Raw genomic sequence first — 18091 nt, forward strand, 5'->3', positions numbered from 1 at the left:
TAGGAAAGTAAAAATAGTATTTAAATATTCATTTCCCTTTGTGACACGGCAGATGATGTGTGCCAGGTGGATCAAATCCATAAGGGAAACTTGATCATGTTATCACGACGGTTTTGCAATTTATATTTATTTCAAGATGCGTGCCCCGAATTCAGAAATAATAAGTCCACCAAGACTTGAGATTTTTTAGAAAACTAAATTAAACATTTATTAACAAAAGAGATTTCAAGCACATATGAGGTCTACAAATTACTACTATAATAACTCCTAAAATCCCTAATTAATCCGGCTTCTAGTTACACCCCGTTAAGGCAACGGCAAAAAAATAGATTTCAAACAGATCCCAGCTAGTTAACACAATATCCTGGACAGTAGAATTCAAAGTGGCTTTTCCCAGCTTCGGTTTCTGTGGACATCAGGCTTAATGCATGAATACTGGAGGCTTATCACACTTCTGGTAGATCTTACAATGCCCTCCCTGATACATAGCCTCATTCTCTTTTATATACATTTCTCCCTTTTTAATGTAAATTCCATTGTTCCCATGTGTCTTTGGAACTTTACCTTTCTCATAATATAAATCTTCTCATGGTGCTAATATCGTCAGTAACCTTTGGGAAAAGTAAACACACTGCTTGGCCTAGCTTCTCTTTGAAAGTCAAACTGCCCTGATTTATCTAAAAATGCAAATCCTCCTCGCCTTACATCCTAAGACTTCAGCCACGTTTACACATTTAACATTTCAAATCTAGCTTCTTTTGATGAGTTAAAGCCGCCAGACCAGCTGTTTCCAATTCAATTAAATCCCACACAAATACACCCAGAGAAACGATCCAAACTCCAGTATTAACCTACTTTTACAAAAAAAATCACCATTATATTATGAGAATTATTACGCTTTTGTGACACCTTCCAGGTTCTAATTTAATTTGTCAGTTTTTCTCTCCCTCCTCTCCTGAAGATGTTAAATCCTTGCTAGGTTCTATTCTATAGTTGGCGCTTTAACCAAGTGGCCATTAATTGATGTACGAGTCTTGACAGTAAGTAGTAAGGAACTATGAGGTTATTGTAGCTGAGCCCTGATCCTGACATCATGTCGATGTGTTGCACATACTCTTCCAGGCAGGGTGATTGATTAATCAGAAGGAACTGTAGCCAATTTTAACCTGCTAAATGCATTTTGCTACAGCCAATTGCATCACTCCCACTGCCATCCTGACTGTAGCTTCACAACTAAGCACACATCATCAATAAAATTTGGGACTTTCCACATCTGTATGGCTTAACCGATGATTGGTTAAACATGCTGAGACATCTTCAGACAGAGCCTTCCCAAAAGCTCAACTTTTAGGCAGTCAAACCAAAATGAGCAGCAGTCTTCTGGCTGAGAGGGGTTTTTAGATTAATATGTTGGTTTTCTCACCTACAAGCCATGAGCACGCAAATACTCTTGTTCTACCAGACAAGGCCTTGAGCTCTTCGTTTCTACACTTCACATGCACACACCAACTTGATTTATTTAAAAGTTTTTGGAGCACTACCTCTAGATAGTACAAAGCTGCTTTTCCCAGCAAAAAAAAACTTCATTCTAATATATCACAAGTGTTTCCAAAGTATTTTGAATAAGCAGAATGTTAACAGTTTAGAAACATTTTTAAAAATGAGGATATGAATTGTTTTAGACTCCTAGCTTGCACTTTATAGATTGTTTTATCAATGGCTTTCCTTCAGGTTGGAAGTGAGTATGTTTGCTGATGAGTGCAGTGTTCAGTACTATTTGCAACTCCTCAGATAATGCTGCATGTGGGCATGGACTGCTTCAAGACCTGGACAACATTCAGGCTTGGGCTGATAAATTAGCATGCATGCTAAAGAACTGCCAGGCAATGACCATCTCCATGATATTAAAAAGCATTACCATGGCTGATTTCTCCCACCATCAATATCCAGGAGTCATCATTGACCAACTAAGTAAATACTGTGGCTAAAAGAGCAGCTCAGAGGCTGGGAATTCTGCAGTAACTTATCTCCTGATTCCCCAAGGTCTGTCCACCATCTACAGAGCACCAGTTAGGAATGTGATAGATGAGTGCAACTCCACCAGCACTCAAGAAGCTTTAAACAACCCAGGGCAAAGCAGCCCACTTGATTGGTACCCCAACCACCACCATAAACATTCACCCCCTCCTCCACTGGTGCACCATGGCTGCAGTGCCTTCTATGCACAAGATGCATTTCAGGAATCTGTCAAAACTTCTTTGACAGCACCACCCAAACCTCTACCACCCAGAAGGACAAAGGCAGCAGGTGTATGGGAACACCACGACCTCCAAGTTACGTACATCCTGAAATATATTTCCGTTCCTTCATCATTGCTGGGTCAAAACTCTGGAACTTCCTGCCTTATAGCACAGTCTACACCTACTCAAGGTTAATTGGGATGGGCTATAAATGCTGAACTTGCCAGTAACATTGACATCCCATGAATGAATAAAAAAAAATTGAGTAGTGGCATTAAAGGCTTATTGAAGAAATGGAGTTGGGATACAAAGTGACAAGTTGTGTTTACACAATCACCTATGAGCGATACAGAGGGTCTGAGAGAAGTGCTTTTTTTGTAAGTTATTTTGCATTTTCTCATTTCCAATCTTAATGTACACACGATTCTAGGAGGTCCTGTTGCCTGGTCACTACCAATGACATTCCCTAGCTGACTGGAAGAGGCTTGTGACCCTTCATGTTATACGTCTATCAGCAGAAGTCTCATTCTGATGGCAACACTAATTTAATTGGGACAGCATTTGTGCCTCTATGGTCACAAATACCCAACTCAAATTATTGTTTTTGACTAAGTCACCACCCTAGCATTGAACAAAAATCAGTCCCAGTAATGGCACAGGCTATTAGTTCTTCTGGAATTGAGCCTAAGCACATTCCACACTTTTAAGTCACTGCTGCAGATTAAAATGTGGGTCACTACTGTATGCAAACTTAATACTCTGTGCAGGTATCTCATGTTGCAGGGAGCCGGGTGCTCTCATGTAATTTATATTCCATTTCAACTAATCAAGAAGTTAAATGGTGTTGATGTAACCTCTAAGATATTAAGAAATTTCTCTTGCGTTGCATTTCAAATTAAACATTTTAATGCTGTTTTGAGTAATGTCTGCTTTTCCAATGCACATGGATATGTCATCTAAGTTCTCTGTTGTAAACCTTTATTAGTGGGTCTGACCCAGACACAAGCTATTTTTTAAGGTTCTTGCATAAATATTTTATAGTATTCCCTTCTTATAAATTGTTAAAGGTTAGTTCAGATATATCCTCTGCAGGGTGAAATGTTTTATAGCAGTTCTCTGCATTCCTTTTACTTACCAAGTTCACTGCTCCCACGGGTAGGTGTCTCAGTTTCAGGTTTCACATGTGGTCAAACTGTGACAGGGGGAGTTTGATTAGCTACAGCAGTTTACAATTAAACATGTTAGAGACTATCTGATCAAAACAACACATAAAACAGTGCATCAGAAGTCAACCATATTTTACATGAAGCTCCAGATAAATGTTGCATGGGCAAATACATATGAAACATGCAAAATGTAAAATTACATTTCCGATATCGTGTTGCTTTTTGTGCTTTGGATACCATCCCAAACTGAGAAATTGGCCATCAGCAGCAATTATTGGATAATAAAAACATCTTTAATATTACTCTAACTTTTGGTACTTTATTTTCATCCTCCTTTACAGCCCAGCTTATAGGAAGTCTTATGACACAGGGGGTAGCATCCCTGCCTCTGAGCCAGAAGCTCTGGGTTCGAGTCCCACTCAGGGCTTGATGGCCATGGGAAGTGCATTCATAATGTAACCAGATTGATTATCAACCTGTAAATCCTTCCAATACACCTATGGCAAGCGGTAAGAGCGGGAGTCTCCTGGTCAGCTATGCTTGATGTGGATGGCACCCTTTAAGCTATTGTCTCTATCGATCCGTTGCAGGGAAAACTAGCTACAGAAACAGACATAAACACGAATGCTTTTTAGCTGCCTCTTGTGCCATTAGACACGGGGAACCCTCTAGGTAGAAGTTACAATACCTTGCAAATAATATAAAATGTGATAAGTTGCAAATTATGTCAGTACAGTATTTGATCTTCGTACTAGAATTCATGTTCATTTGGTACCTTCCTCCCAACCCCTCAACTTTTTCTGCATAGGCTACAACGGTCATCATTTGAAGGATAAACAAAAGCTCCGTGTATCTATTGAGAGCAAATAGGAGGGTGAAGTTACACTATCAACTGAATTTCAAAAAAATGCACTGCTATAATACGTGAATTGGATTTATCTATTCATCAAACAGAATCCTACAGAAGACTGGGGTAAATACAAACCAATCTATTGTTGCATTAGCGTCACAAGTCCAAAATCCTTAGAGTCAAACCTCAACCTTGTATGGTTTCATCCTCTCAAAATATATGGTTGTAATTAACCTCTACAGAAACTGGCTGATTTTAGAAAGTATAATTATTGAAGACATCTATAATTCAGAAAATTTCAACTATCCCTTTGGTTGAATACTAAAATCATCACTTTTTGCAAGAGTATCATCACAGTTGGATTAAGAATGCTGCATGATGCATCAAATGCATACCGGTACACTTAAAGGGTTAAAGTGTGCTAGAGGCCATCAGTGTGATCTAGGCGGGGTTTTTAAAAGAATATTTTTAAAGATCGGATGAAGTGCTGAAACCATTAATCATATTCTTTGGGTTTATAGCTCCTCTACAATAAAGTAAGAAGAATTCTAGATATGGAAAGCCTCCTTCCTTACAATGAAAGCTGCCGTGACCTTTAGGTGCTGACAATAGTATTCTGACATCATGTAAAACAACCTTCAAATTTAAACCAGGTGCAGATAGTTTGCTGGCGTCTTGTGGCTGCCATTCTGTCCACAGACTCATGGACAGAAGTGCTGAGGTACCAAGTGTGATTGTATGGAGATACCACACACAGCCAGAGCCTGGAGGTATGGCTGGAACAGCTGATGCTATTAAAATATATTTATATTCAAAACAGCTACACTTTTCTCTGTTAACTGTGATGTGCTTGCATTCTGCAGACACTTCAACTGACCATATTTGGAAAGGAATTCATTTAGATTTTGTTTTTAAATTTTAAAAACATAAATATACCATACAAGTTGTACCCATTTTACTGAATCTGACATTAGAAACATTAGTGTTCTTCACATCTGGTATCATACTTTGGTACATTATTTTTGTACTCATGAATGGTATTAAAAGTCCAAACAAAAATAAAAACTGCAACGGTCAGTATAACATCTGCATGGAATAATTTATTTTCCCCTTTTATTCTAAATAGCCAGAAATAATGGGTATCTGTCATTCATAGTTGCACTGTTAAGTGGTGGATACATAAAGATTTCATGTACACAATGGTCAAAAGATTGGTTCATTAGGGAAATCCAGAAAAGGAAAAACTAGCCAGAGCAGTATCGCTTCCATCTTCTTTCAAAAATTTGTTCAGGATTAAAATTCTTGTTAAACTGGAGGTTGAAATCAATTGAATCCCTGTCTAGCTAGAAGTTCAATTAAATAATTCAAACACAGCTTTTTAATTTGTAAAATGAAAACGCAGCAACTGATTCATGGGACACAGAGGATTAAATATTTAATGCAAGACAAATGTCTGCGTGTCATTTGGAACCACTGGCCTAATCATAATACAATGGACTGAAATGAGGCACACATCCATTCGCTTGACATAGTCCTAAGGGGAATAATTAAACGTTAAATTGAAGCACCGTATGGCCACCCAGATGGAGATAAAAGATCTGATGGAACTATTTTAAGAGCAATAGTGGGGTTCTGCCCAATGTCCAGGTTAACATTGATTCTTCAGTTTACAACAAAAAACCCAGATGCAATCCATAATAGCCCCAGTTAGAACATTACTTCAAGTTTTGGTCACTGTACTTTAGGAAAGATGTGATAGTCATTGAGAGGGTGCAGAGGAGATTTACCAGAACAGTTCCAGAGAGTTTTAGTTCCAAGGTTAGGTTGGAAAGGCTGAGGTTGTTCTCCTTGGAGTAAAGGAGGAGATTTGTAGAGGTGTACAAGATTAGGGCAGGTTTTGGTAAGGTAGTCAAGGAGAAACTCTTCCCATTAGCTGATAATACAAGGACTAGGGGACACAGGTTTAAGATATTGGGTAAGAGATGCAGGAGAATTGCAAGGAAGAGCTTGTTTTTAAACGAAGCAAGTGGAAATGACCTAGAACTCTTTGCCCAGTATGGTGGAAGCAGAAGCTATCAATGATTTTAAAAAATAGGATGGGCACTTGAAGGAAATACTTATACAGCTGCAGGGATCAAGTGGGACTGACTGACTGCTCTGCAGGGATATGACTGGCCTTCTTCTGTACCATAAGTGGCTCTATGATCTGGCCATTCATTTAATTACTGTTTGTGGGAGCTGAGTGCAAATTTGTTGTTGCATTTCCTACACAACAGTAAGTAGGCTTCAAATGTACTTCATTGACTGTAAAGCAGTTTAAGTCTGTCTATGAAACAATAGGCGATGCATTGTGGTTAGTACACTGTTAGCCATGGTATATCTGGTAGGAGTTTCAGAAGACACTATAATGAACTGCTAATTTCACTAAAAGAGAGCATTTAATTTGCAGATGTTAAAATGATATATATAATATATATATCTTCAATAAAGCAACCTACTGTAATTGAAACCTTCCCCTATAGCAACACAGCATCCCCATCACCTCAGTCTAGTTTCTAGCCTCATCACTGGTCACTATGCCTTAAGCTAGTAGAGATGGGGGCAGTGCCTAGTAAACCATAATCCTAGAGTCGGTGAGCTTTTAGGCTGGATTTTTCAAAAGCCTAAGGGGAAAGGGTGTACATATTCTTTTCAGCAGAGCATACAAAGATATTTGTGCTAATACTTTCAAAGTATGGAAAACAAATTATAATGTTTCAAAAAAATTGTAATTGGTAGAAATACAGTATTATGTTCGTGTGTGCAATGCTGCACAAGTCAAAACTTCAGAAAAGAAGAGGATCATGAGTGTGCGAATACAATATACTGTCTGGCATGGAGCCTTGTGGAAGTTTAAGATTGTTTGACGTGCAGCAGATAGGTATTATTCCAGTATTGAGATTGGAAATGACAGTGGAAAGTACCAATGGTATAGCAAAAGTAGCATCAATTTTGGAAACCTGGACAAATCAAGTATGACTGAATGCTATATAATAGTAACAATAATACAAGAACAGTTTCTTGATAAAAATAGAACATAATTGTGTATAGTATCTGTCACTCTACTACAAAAAAGTAATTGTAGCATTTTTGATGTCAATATTTCCAATGATCAAACATGACTAATATAAATGAGCCAATTACTTATAACAAAATAATTTGGAAATTCCTTGAAAGGTCTGTGCAAAAAAAATGCTGCTCAGAGGCATCAAGATTAGGTAAAACCTTGGTTGATATGGGGTTAGTTAATTTTAGGGCAGGGGCTACAATTGATCCTAATGTCTCTCAGAGAAGTAGAAAAGAATCTTGGCCAGAGCCCCCAGGCTTACAATATTTGCTTCTGAAGGTTAAGTAGGTCAGGTTTCGATCCAGTTGTGATGGTTCTCAAAGATTCACGATTCCAGTCTCAAATGAGAGAAGAAAGGCTGGCATCCAGCATAAGTTATTACCTTCAAATGGAGGTGTAAGCAGAATGACTCTTCCTTTTTAAAAAAAGGAAAGGGGGAACAAGACTGGAGTTTCACTTCAGGTCCAAATACATTTAAAAAGAAACTGTTCCTTTTGGCACAATTTCTACCAACACAGAACAGTATGAAATTACAGACTTGCAAACAAATTTAATTTTTTTACAATAATCCACGAGTAACTACTTCAGTGTTGAAATCGTTTCTACACAGGATTTACTGTATTTTTCAACACATTTGGAAAAGTCCATTTTTAAAAAAAAGTTTACAAAACTTCTGAAAAACGCAACCAACAAAACCGTGTTTTGGATTAGAGTATTAAGATATGACTATTTGAATTGCATTTTTAATACTGCATTAATAGAACATTGTGGCTTAAAATACTCAAATCTGAACCTTTCATACCAAATGAGAAAACACTTGTTAGTTACATAAGCTGCAATCATTTAATATTCTTTTTATATACACACGTTCTGGGAATTTAGATCGGCAATAATAAAATTCTTTTGAGCAGTAGATTCAAAGTGTAAAGACAAGACTTACTTTCAACAACTACAAAGAAAAAAAACACAGGTACTACATGTGCATTGTTCAGTTGTACAGGTTATAAAATCATTTAAATCAAAAGATAGTTGAAAATATTGCACTGGTGCAAGATTTCACAATAAAATAAGCATTTTTCATAAAATGTAAACAATGAAGAAATTTCCTCTTAGTATACAAATGGAATAACCAGGAGTGCGAAAAGTATCTTAAAACTATCTTCTAATAAGTGAACACAAATTAGACGAAACATCATAATTGGCTACAATATCTTGAGTGTGCAACCATCATTAGCATCTAGTGGAGGTCATTAAAAAAAGAAACTGACTGTCACTGTATAAGTTGGGAGGTTATCAGGATCAAAGGCAAGTTGGATTTTGCTTAATTTTAAACATGGGGGCAATGAAGTAGTCAAATCTACTGAGCAGTTTCATTGTTTTGCTTCCTTTAAACTTGTGCAAAACTGGAAAACTTTGAAGTCTGACCCAAAGTAATATTGTTTGTACAAAACAAATCCCATGTCTTTAAAGCACAGAATAACACCAATTGTAAAATGTTAGCTAAAAAGTGAATAAAAGTAGTCAAATGTTAGTGCACTTCAGCAGTCAGCCATGTTTTACTTGCAGTACCTAATTTGGTAGACTGTATAAACAACATTAATCTGTGGCAAGTGACGGCTATTGTATGCCTTTGATCATTCAAAATCCCCTGGTGTTAACTGTCAAACCAGAATAACTTCAAAAACATTTAAACATGAGCAATTATGAAGAAAACAAGTTTACTTACAACCTCAAGATTAATATTAAAGTGTTAATCATATTACACTCAGTTTTAAAAAAAAACTATATTAATTAAGGTAAGGATTTTTCCAAAAAAGCTATTGAAACCACATCAGCAATTTGCATCATTATGTAATGATAATATAAAGTTAGACTAGAATGCAGCACTTGGATATCTGCGTATTTTACTGATTTAATATTCAACATTCTACTGGAGCAAAAACAATTTGAGATATCAAATCTGAGCAAAGGTCACCCTTTCCCTTGGTATTCAATTGTTCAGCATTACTATATTGACACCAATTCAATACAGACAACATTAAAAATCCCTTTTACCTATGTTTACTATTCCAAAACTAAAAACGTTAGATGTTTGTCATGATTCTAACAGGTACACATTAAGTAATTGGATATGCAGCACAAAGTTCAAAATATACCAGTATAGGTTAGGTTGCTTCTTATCACAAAGTACAATAATTTTATTTCATTTTTACCAATGAACATACAAGTTTAAAAAATCTCATGCACACATTCATTATTTGCTTAATTAATAAGGACTTGTTTTAAACATTTTTTTTTAAAAAAACTGACCATTTTGAACAATTATTTGAAAATATCTGGAAATAAACTTATCATAAATAACCAATATTTTTACTGTAACTGAATCCAGATTACAAAGCATTGCACCAGTCATAGAAACTTTTCAAAACATTCTTTTTCAGTTTGTAATGTTAGCAATGTGTCTTCTGGTGGAAATTTCTCCATGGTAGCACAACTTCAAATTAGTTGATTTCCCTGTGCGTTGACGCAACCCCCCCACCCCCCACCCCAACGAGAATATGGAGTTACTGAACAGAAACAGGTAAAGCATAACATCTTTGTTTTTGATCCTGCAAAAATATTTCTGGATGCCCAGTCACCAGTTTTATTCACACCCCCATTGAGAGATTCAAAAGACCTGATCCAGTTTCTGCTCTTTTGCCTGCAGCAAGGCAATTCCACTTGTCACCATATTGCCAATGAATCAGGAGAAAGTACATGGTTGCAAAGATGATGTCAACGCACAACTGATGATTTCCTGAGTGTCTTTGTGGTTTCATTATGTGCAACTGCTGTTGATTAGGCTACATTTTCACTGTGCAGCCAGGTTATAATGATAACAGGCAAACTAATAGCACCAATCAAGAAGCCTAGAATAAGCAATCCTAGAGCCTGGAAAAACGAAAGAGTAGTTCGCATAAAATAGAAAGAAAATATAAAACATCACACATTTCTATGAAAAACCTCCATTAATCGTTGCTTTGAAATCACCAGCCTTGAGACTGCACAATGGAATACCAGTGGTGCACACATTTTTAAGTGCTAGTTTGAAATTACTCCCTCTATTTTAGAAGTGTTGACCCACTGATTTTAAATGGATTAATACCCCTGCTAAATGAGCGCAAAGAGAGAGGGATATGCTGAAGTCATGTGGCAGCACTCATACTACCCCAAGCCATAAGGGTTACACTGGTAATCAAATTTGTATGTACACCCAGTTTCCTTTGAAATGTGAGATACTATGCACTTGGGCCAGCGACATCTGTGTAGTGTCACTTGAGCTTCAGAGAAAAAAAAATGAAGCCCTCTGCTACCAGTTGGTACATTGCTATTTTCCTATGTTCTGCAGGCAGGAGTGTGATGGTACTGTTTAATGTCACTTCACTCATGTGAGGCCTGTTATTCTGTTAAAAGCATTGAGAACAATGGGAAGGAGGATGAAGCAATATATCATTAAAAGGGCAGGTGTCTTTAAAGCTTCCCATATGGTGATGCTAGTTTCAATCTGTTGAGGTCCATTTTTGGTACTTAAAGCAATATACCATTGTTATGTAGGCAAATATGGAAGCCAATAAAATGGGCTAATATACATTATCCTGACCATGTCCATTTAGTTCAAAAGGAAACAAGTGTCGGTGACAGACAGGACTGCTGCAAAAACTAGTTTTAAAAAAAAAATTGGAAAATATTATGTGAATGACGTGACAAATTAGGCGATATAGACAGCACCCATCCTCACTCCTTTCTAACAATGGAGAAAGGACAATTTACAAAGTTATTAAATCCCTCTGATATAAGTTCCAAAATGAAAAAAAGCTATGAAATAAACTAAGGCGGCCTTCAAACTCTCAATAGATATGTACAAGATAATTTTGGTTTAATTTCCGTTCTGCCAATTTAGTATTGGCTAGTGGACTGGAACATTATCACATTAAGGTGATTAAAGAAAGCCAAAACTACTAAAAGCCAGCCATAGTCTAAGACAAATACTTGATTACTTCAAAACTCACCTGAAGTTTTTTCAAGGATTTTAAAGGTTCTCTGCTTATTTGCAAATAAAAGAGTCCAGGGTAGATAAATAGTAAAGCAGTTGAGGTAGTGGAACCTGAGGAAATAGGGAAAGGATTTTAAATTTTAAAATGATAGAATTACAGTTCACATTGTGAAATGTAGCTGCAGCAAAAAAAATAAAGCTATCCAAAAAGGTAGCTTTGAACTATGCATGCAACCTGAATTTTTACATTGAATATGTAACACAGAAGCAGACCATTTGGCGAAATTATCCATGGGCTGAATTTTTCCCCCATTAGGGGGGTTGTGCGGGGGCGGGCAAGAGCAAGCGCGAACCCGATTGGTGCGTGCCGCCATTTTACGTGGGTGGGCCAATTAAGGCCCGCCCAGCATGACGCACACCCGGAAGCGCTGTGTGCTCCCTGTGCGGGAAGGGGGGGGAGAATTTCCTGAGAGGTTCCCTGTGCTCTTTCGCGCATGCACGTGAAAGAGCGCAGAGATCTCCCTGAGGCACAGAGGCACCTCAGGGAAATTTGTTTTAGTGCTAAAGTTTCAAATAAAGGTTTGTAACACTTTTAAAACATGCCCCCTCATGTGACACTATCACATGAGCTGGGACATGTCAAAGTATAAATTTTTATTACAGTTTAAAACGCTTCATGAAACCTCATCCCGCCTGTGGATGGGGTTTCATGAAAAACGCGAAGGCCGCCTGGGCTCTTCGCCTGCCCGTCCAACTTAAGGTTGGACGGGCAGCATTCTTAACAGCTTTAATAGCTTTCTTAATGGCCTTAATAGGCCTGTGTCAGTTCGGCAGGCACGCAGCCGCATCAGCTGCGTGCCCACCGAACTGTCAATCTAAATGACACGCGGTGATGTCGGGACGCCCACCCGATGTCACCGGGCATCATTTTGCGCATCGGCAAGCGAGCCCCGCCCCCGCTTGCCAACAGGAAAATTCTTCCCCATATCTGTGTTATGTTCCACACTAGTCTTCTCCCACTGCATTTCATCTAACCCATACCTTTCTATTCCTTTCCCACTCGTGTTTATCTAACGTTAATGTCTTAATGTTACAAATTATCCAAGGTCCAAGACATTAGACCCCAAAACAGTCTGAATTTTTAATTTAATACTGAATTAAAAAAGCCTAAAGCTGTTGTGATTGATGGAGAATTTTACCAATGAGGGAAGGTTGGATAGGCTGGGATTGTTTTCTTTGGAACATGTGGCTGAGAGAAGATTTAATCGAGGTGTACAAAATTATGAGGAGCCTGTACAATGGATTGGAAGGATCCATAGGAAGGTCATTAACCAGCTGCCCCAGATTTAAAGTGATTAACAGAAAGATTAGAGGGGGTTTGGGAAGACTTTTCTCACCCAGAGTGGTTGGGATCTTGAACTCCTTGCCTGAAAAGCTAGCAGAGGCAGAAATGCTCACATTTAAAAAATACTTGGATATGAACTTAAGTGCTGTAACCTAATGTTATGAACTTAGAGCTGGAAAAGTAGGATTGAGTTGGACAGCCTTTTTCCAGCTGGCACAGACATCAAGGACCCAATGGCCAGCTTCTGCGCTGTAAAATTTTTATGTTTCTATGATTCCTCACATTCAAAGTACCTCATGGCAGCTTTAATTTAAAAGTCAATGATTCAGATGGACAATGTTCAACATTGGAACATAAATAGAAACTTCAGTGATCATGTAACAAGGAAATTGCAGTCTTTAGACTTAATGGTTGTTAACTTGATGGCAAATCCTTCAACAGTTACTTGCAATTGGGCTGAGACGGGAGCATAGGCCAGACCAGTACCTTCTTTAGAGGATTTTTACATGCACCACACAGTCCCTGGCATTCATCATTCACACACTTGAAAATCACAGGTGCCCCAACAAAGCCTTTCACTGCCCTACATGTTTGCTGTGTTACATTTCATAAAGAGCAGATGATTAATTGATTCAGGAGGCTTAAAAAAGCTAAGTGGGATTTACATCTTTACCAGTTTCTACCCTTGCACAGTAATGGTAGTTTTCAAATCAAGCTGGAAGTAAATTAAGTGAACTTACCAACTACACCAAAGATATTTTGAATATTTGGCACATACATTGCCAATAGCACAATCAATGCCTGAATAGCAAGTGTGACAGCGATATGGTGTGACCATTTGAAGGGGCGGTTTGAAAAAAATAGCAGCATAATGGCTTTCCTTGCCTGCAAAAAAAGTGAAACATCAATGATAAACAGATGCTCTTTAGGATGCTACTTGCTTGGACCGAGCATTACATGGGATAATTTATACAGAAAAAGAGTATTTGGTTTTTTTAAAAAAATAGGCTCCCAGTTAATGAAGCTTATAAACACTAACGTAACATAAAAGAGAGCCTTATATATGGAGTCTAATAAAACATTTTAAATCGGAAGAAGAGTCATAGGGGCTCAAAACGTTAACTCTGTTTCTCTCTCCACAGATGCTGCCAGACCTGCTGAGTTTTTCCAGCATTTTCTGTTTTTGTTTTAAATCATAAACCCATCTCGGAAAGTATTTTCTTTCAATTTGTTAACATTAAGTTACAAGCTCATGCAAAGTGTCATATTTATTAAAACAAACCTTAAAACTACCGCTGCAGCATCCACATTTTACTTTTTACCAAAAGCACGGAGATCACATTAAAAACTAGATCCCCTATAGAATTGCTAATGGGTAGTCAGTTATCTCAGTTGTTATTTCTGGCACTTGCCCCGATCCTGTTGCAGCCTACACATGACAATAGTTTGGTCATTGCTTCAATACAAAGAAATTATTGAAGTGATACATCATACGATTGATACAAGTAAAAATATTATGTACCTTATTCTGAAAGACAAATTTGTATTATTAATCACCAGTTAATTTCTTTTCTCTCATGACGTTCTTGACTAAGGGTAGAATTTTCCCCCCGTCGGGGTGGGGGTGGGGTGATTGGTGCCCCCAATCGGGTCCGCGCTGCCATTTTGCATGGGCAGGCCAATAAGGCCCCCCCCTCCCCTGCGTGACACGCACCCGGAAGCACTGTGTGCTCCCTGAGCGGGTGGGTGGGGGTTCCTCGAGTCGGGAGCGCACTCTTTCATGCACGCTCGTGAAAGAGAGCAGAGATCTCCCTGAGGCAGAGGTGCCTCAGGGAGACTAGTTTTAACTTTTAAAAGGTTAATAAAGCAGAGAAATAATTTTTATGTGAAACTGCCACATGAGCTGGGACATGTGCATTAATTTTAATAAAAATTGGTGAAAATTTAAAATCATTCATGAAACCTCATGCCGCCCATGGATGAGGTTCCATGAAAAATGCGAAGGCCGCCTGGGCTCTTCGCCTGCCCGCCAACCTGAAGGTTGGATGGGCTCGGGTAATTGCTTAATTGCCTTTTTAAATGGCCTTAATTGGCCTTTGACAGTTCGGACTGAACTGAAAATCTAAATGACACGCGGTGATTGCTGGGACGCACGCCTGACGTCACCACTCGTCATTTTACGCCTCGGTAAGCGGGCCCTGCCCCCGCTCCCTGAAGATTCAGGCCTAGAAACCTCAATTTTTAAAAAAATTACTTTTTTGCTTGATGTCCCAGGGAATTAAGTACTTGTGTAAGATACAAATCTTGTCAATTTTTCTTTTCTCTAAACTACTTTTCCATAACTATTTGAGATTATATTTTTTGTGGCTCTCTCTACAGTAGATTGGTGTTGAAACTGTTATGGAAGTGCAGCACCAGGGTGGTTTTCCTCACTTACTCTTATAATGACCAGCACCTTGAATAGGTGTCTCACTCAGGGTCCAACTGTAATGTCCAAGCTGATTAAGATGTCTCGAATGTCCCTTTACCACAGCACAAAACATCAGTACTTCCAGGGGCAAAAACACTATTAGCTCAAAATTATGTCTAATGATTTAGCCTATACAAACCATAAGACCTTGAAATGTCTGGCCCAGGATGGACTGAGAGTGTAAGAGTATGAAACAATGGTTAGGGAGGCCTGGAATAAGTCAGGGAAGGATGCTTAGCTTGTCCAGTGATAACGATCAAATGTATAAAGCTGGGGGAGGGTGTAAAGGTCCTTGTTAATGCCATGATTTTAGGATAAAGAGTAGTGATTTAAATGTCAACGCTAATGGAAAAGGCTACAGGAGAAGTGATGCAAATTTCAGTTTTCGCACCATGTTAGGCTGATTGGATTAGATTGTTTCAAGCTACACTTAAAATGAAGAACAAAATTGTATTTAAGTGCAAAAGATAATCACATATTTGCCAAAACTCACTGGGAAATGGATCAGAGGCACAGTTAGAAGCACAGAGAAGAGTATGCATATTCTAACAGACATGATGAGTGTGTCTCGTGGCAGATACTGGCTGTAACTGTGCAGCAACTGAGAGTCCACTTTTCCTGAAAGAAAAAAAGCAAAATTCAGCAAGAAAACCTTAAAAGTTTTGGGCAGTCTATAGGAGCAACTTTTAAATGTTCTAATTAATATTCAACACAAACCATAAAATGTCAGGTAGCCAAACAAGGCGGAGAGCATGTAGACTGAAAAACTCAGAGTTATTCCTATGTTAACTGCTTTTTGCATCCTGCTCTTTGAAGGCCTGGTTAAAAGAAATCCAAATACATTAGTGTAGCACATGCTTCATTACAAGATGAGCAGAGCAGTCACAATTGCAAGAATCCCAAGCTTATAACAAACAAAACAATATAGTGATCACAGAATCTTTACATTGCAGGAGGCCATTCAGTCCATCAAGTCTGCATTGGCTCTAAAAGAGAATTCTACCTAGTCCCACTCCCCTGCCTTATCCCCATCAACTTGCACATTCATTTCTTTCAGTGTGTTAAAAATTGAGCATTAAATTTGTACATGCAAGCTAAAATATTTAAAAAGATATAAATCTACACTTTTAATGAATGTTTATACTAATCAATGGCAGGAATATGAGAATTAAAACAATTTTTAGTAAAACAGCCTCAGCTTCAAGCTGCATGCCCACTATCATACAATCACCAATGACTCTTCAACTCAGCAGACTTAAATGATCTATTCCGGACACTCTTTTCACAAACTAACTAGTAAGGATGAATAAATTATGCTATTTGAGGAAGAAAAGTAAGCAATTAAAATGGATATGGGATAACATTGGAATATTTTGATAGAGGAGCAATGGTTGCTATTCAGTACAACAAATTTAAGCCTTCAAGTATAGATGACTGGAGTTTACTATATTACATAGATTGGATCGACACCAATTTCCACAGGAGGCCAGAATGACAGGTTGCTTTCAGTGTTGAAGAGTGACATACACTCAGCCAACTGGAACTTGTAGCAAATCAGTAGAGACCTGTTGCACCACATGACTTTGCAGGCCCTTACCTCCACTTACCTTCGGAGCTCACAGTAAATGGGCAACACGGACGTGTGGCAAAGAAATGAAAATGCCATGATTGGAATTGCATACGCACTCTACAAAATGATAAAATATTGCAATGTTAGAATATAATGCTGGATAAAATTGGTCTTCATGTTTTTCTATGGTTTAATCAAACCAGCTTGTTTGCAAGACCCACCTCTTGCACTCTTGACCCCTTTCCCACCCGACTGCTGACTAAACAACTTTTTCTTGGCCTCCATGCTAGTTGACATTTTAATGGTTTCCCATTCCTCACGGACTGTCCCCATCCCCTTCAAAACTATTGCCATTACCCTCAACAACAATTTCAATTATATAATGCCTTTAATGCAGCAAAACATCATAAAGGTGCTTCACAGAAGAGCTATCAAAAGAAAAATTGACACTGTCAAATAAAGAGATGTGAGGACAGGTGACCAAAAGCCTGGCCAAAGAAGTAGATTTTAAATAAGCCTCTTAAATGAGGAAAGAAAAATAGAGAGGCAGACAGTTTTAGGGAGGAAAAACCAAACTATGAATCTCCACAATTTCTTTCAACACTCTAATGCCTAGGATTGGTCAGAAATCCACACTCAAATGAGCTGCAATTTCCTCTAGTTAAACACTGGGAAAGCTGAAGTTATCATCTTTGGTACCTGGCAGAAATTCTGTACTTTTGCCACAGATTCCATCTCCCCACTGTATCAGGCTGAATCAAACTCCAAGCTGAGTTTCCAACTCCATATCCAATCCATCACAAAGGCTTCCACACTTGCACTGTTGTAGCATCAGTAATCATTGCCCCTGCTTCAGCCCATTGTAAAAAAAGTGTGTGTATGTGTGCGAGAGACTAATTTAATTAGACTGAAGACAGTCAGACTGCATGGTTTAAATCAAAGGCCTAGGTATAAAGCAGGCATTTTTGAAATGGAGATGGGTGAGCCAAGATGGGATACCAGTAAATATAACATGAATAGGAATTTGCATTAGGAGGTAAATGAGGAGTGAATTTTTGGTTACTGAATTTCAAAGAGGAAAAATGAAGTTTTATAACAGGCAAAAATCAAATACATAAAGCAAAGTTAATTTTTCCCCAAAAGTGGTGGCCATAAAGACGACATAAAAGATTTTTAGATTCTGGGAAAAGTAATTTTGAAAAGATAGTTAAGAACAATGGGTTTAAAGATGAAAAGGGGAAAATGTATTTAAGGAAAGATAGAAAGCTGTACGATGTGTGTGGCCATGTGATCTTGAAGAGTGTGCTATGC

At 38.2% G+C, this 18091-nt stretch overlaps 1 protein-coding gene across 3 annotated transcripts in view; it reads right to left on the reverse strand.

The window, feature by feature from the left end:
* Positions 1-7897: 7897 nt before the first annotated feature.
* Positions 7898-18091, reverse strand: part of slc38a6 (solute carrier family 38 member 6) — a 49385-nt gene continuing 39191 nt past the window's right edge. For all 3 annotated transcript variants that reach the window (XM_078562265.1, XM_078562263.1, XM_078562264.1), the window contains 6 exons: positions 16818-16897; positions 15928-16028; positions 15704-15828; positions 13481-13625; positions 11412-11506; positions 7898-10293 (listed from right to left, as the gene is read on the reverse strand). In XM_078562265.1, coding sequence (XP_078418391.1) covers positions 10201-10293; positions 11412-11506; positions 13481-13625; positions 15704-15828; positions 15928-16028; positions 16818-16897 — 639 coding nt within the window. In that variant the 3' untranslated portion in view covers positions 7898-10200. The remainder of the gene's footprint in view (positions 10294-11411; positions 11507-13480; positions 13626-15703; positions 15829-15927; positions 16029-16817; positions 16898-18091) is intronic.

Source organism: Cetorhinus maximus, chromosome 18, assembly GCF_964194155.1.
Source record: "Cetorhinus maximus chromosome 18, sCetMax3.hap1.1, whole genome shotgun sequence".
Taxonomy (NCBI): Eukaryota; Metazoa; Chordata; class Chondrichthyes; order Lamniformes; family Cetorhinidae; genus Cetorhinus; species Cetorhinus maximus.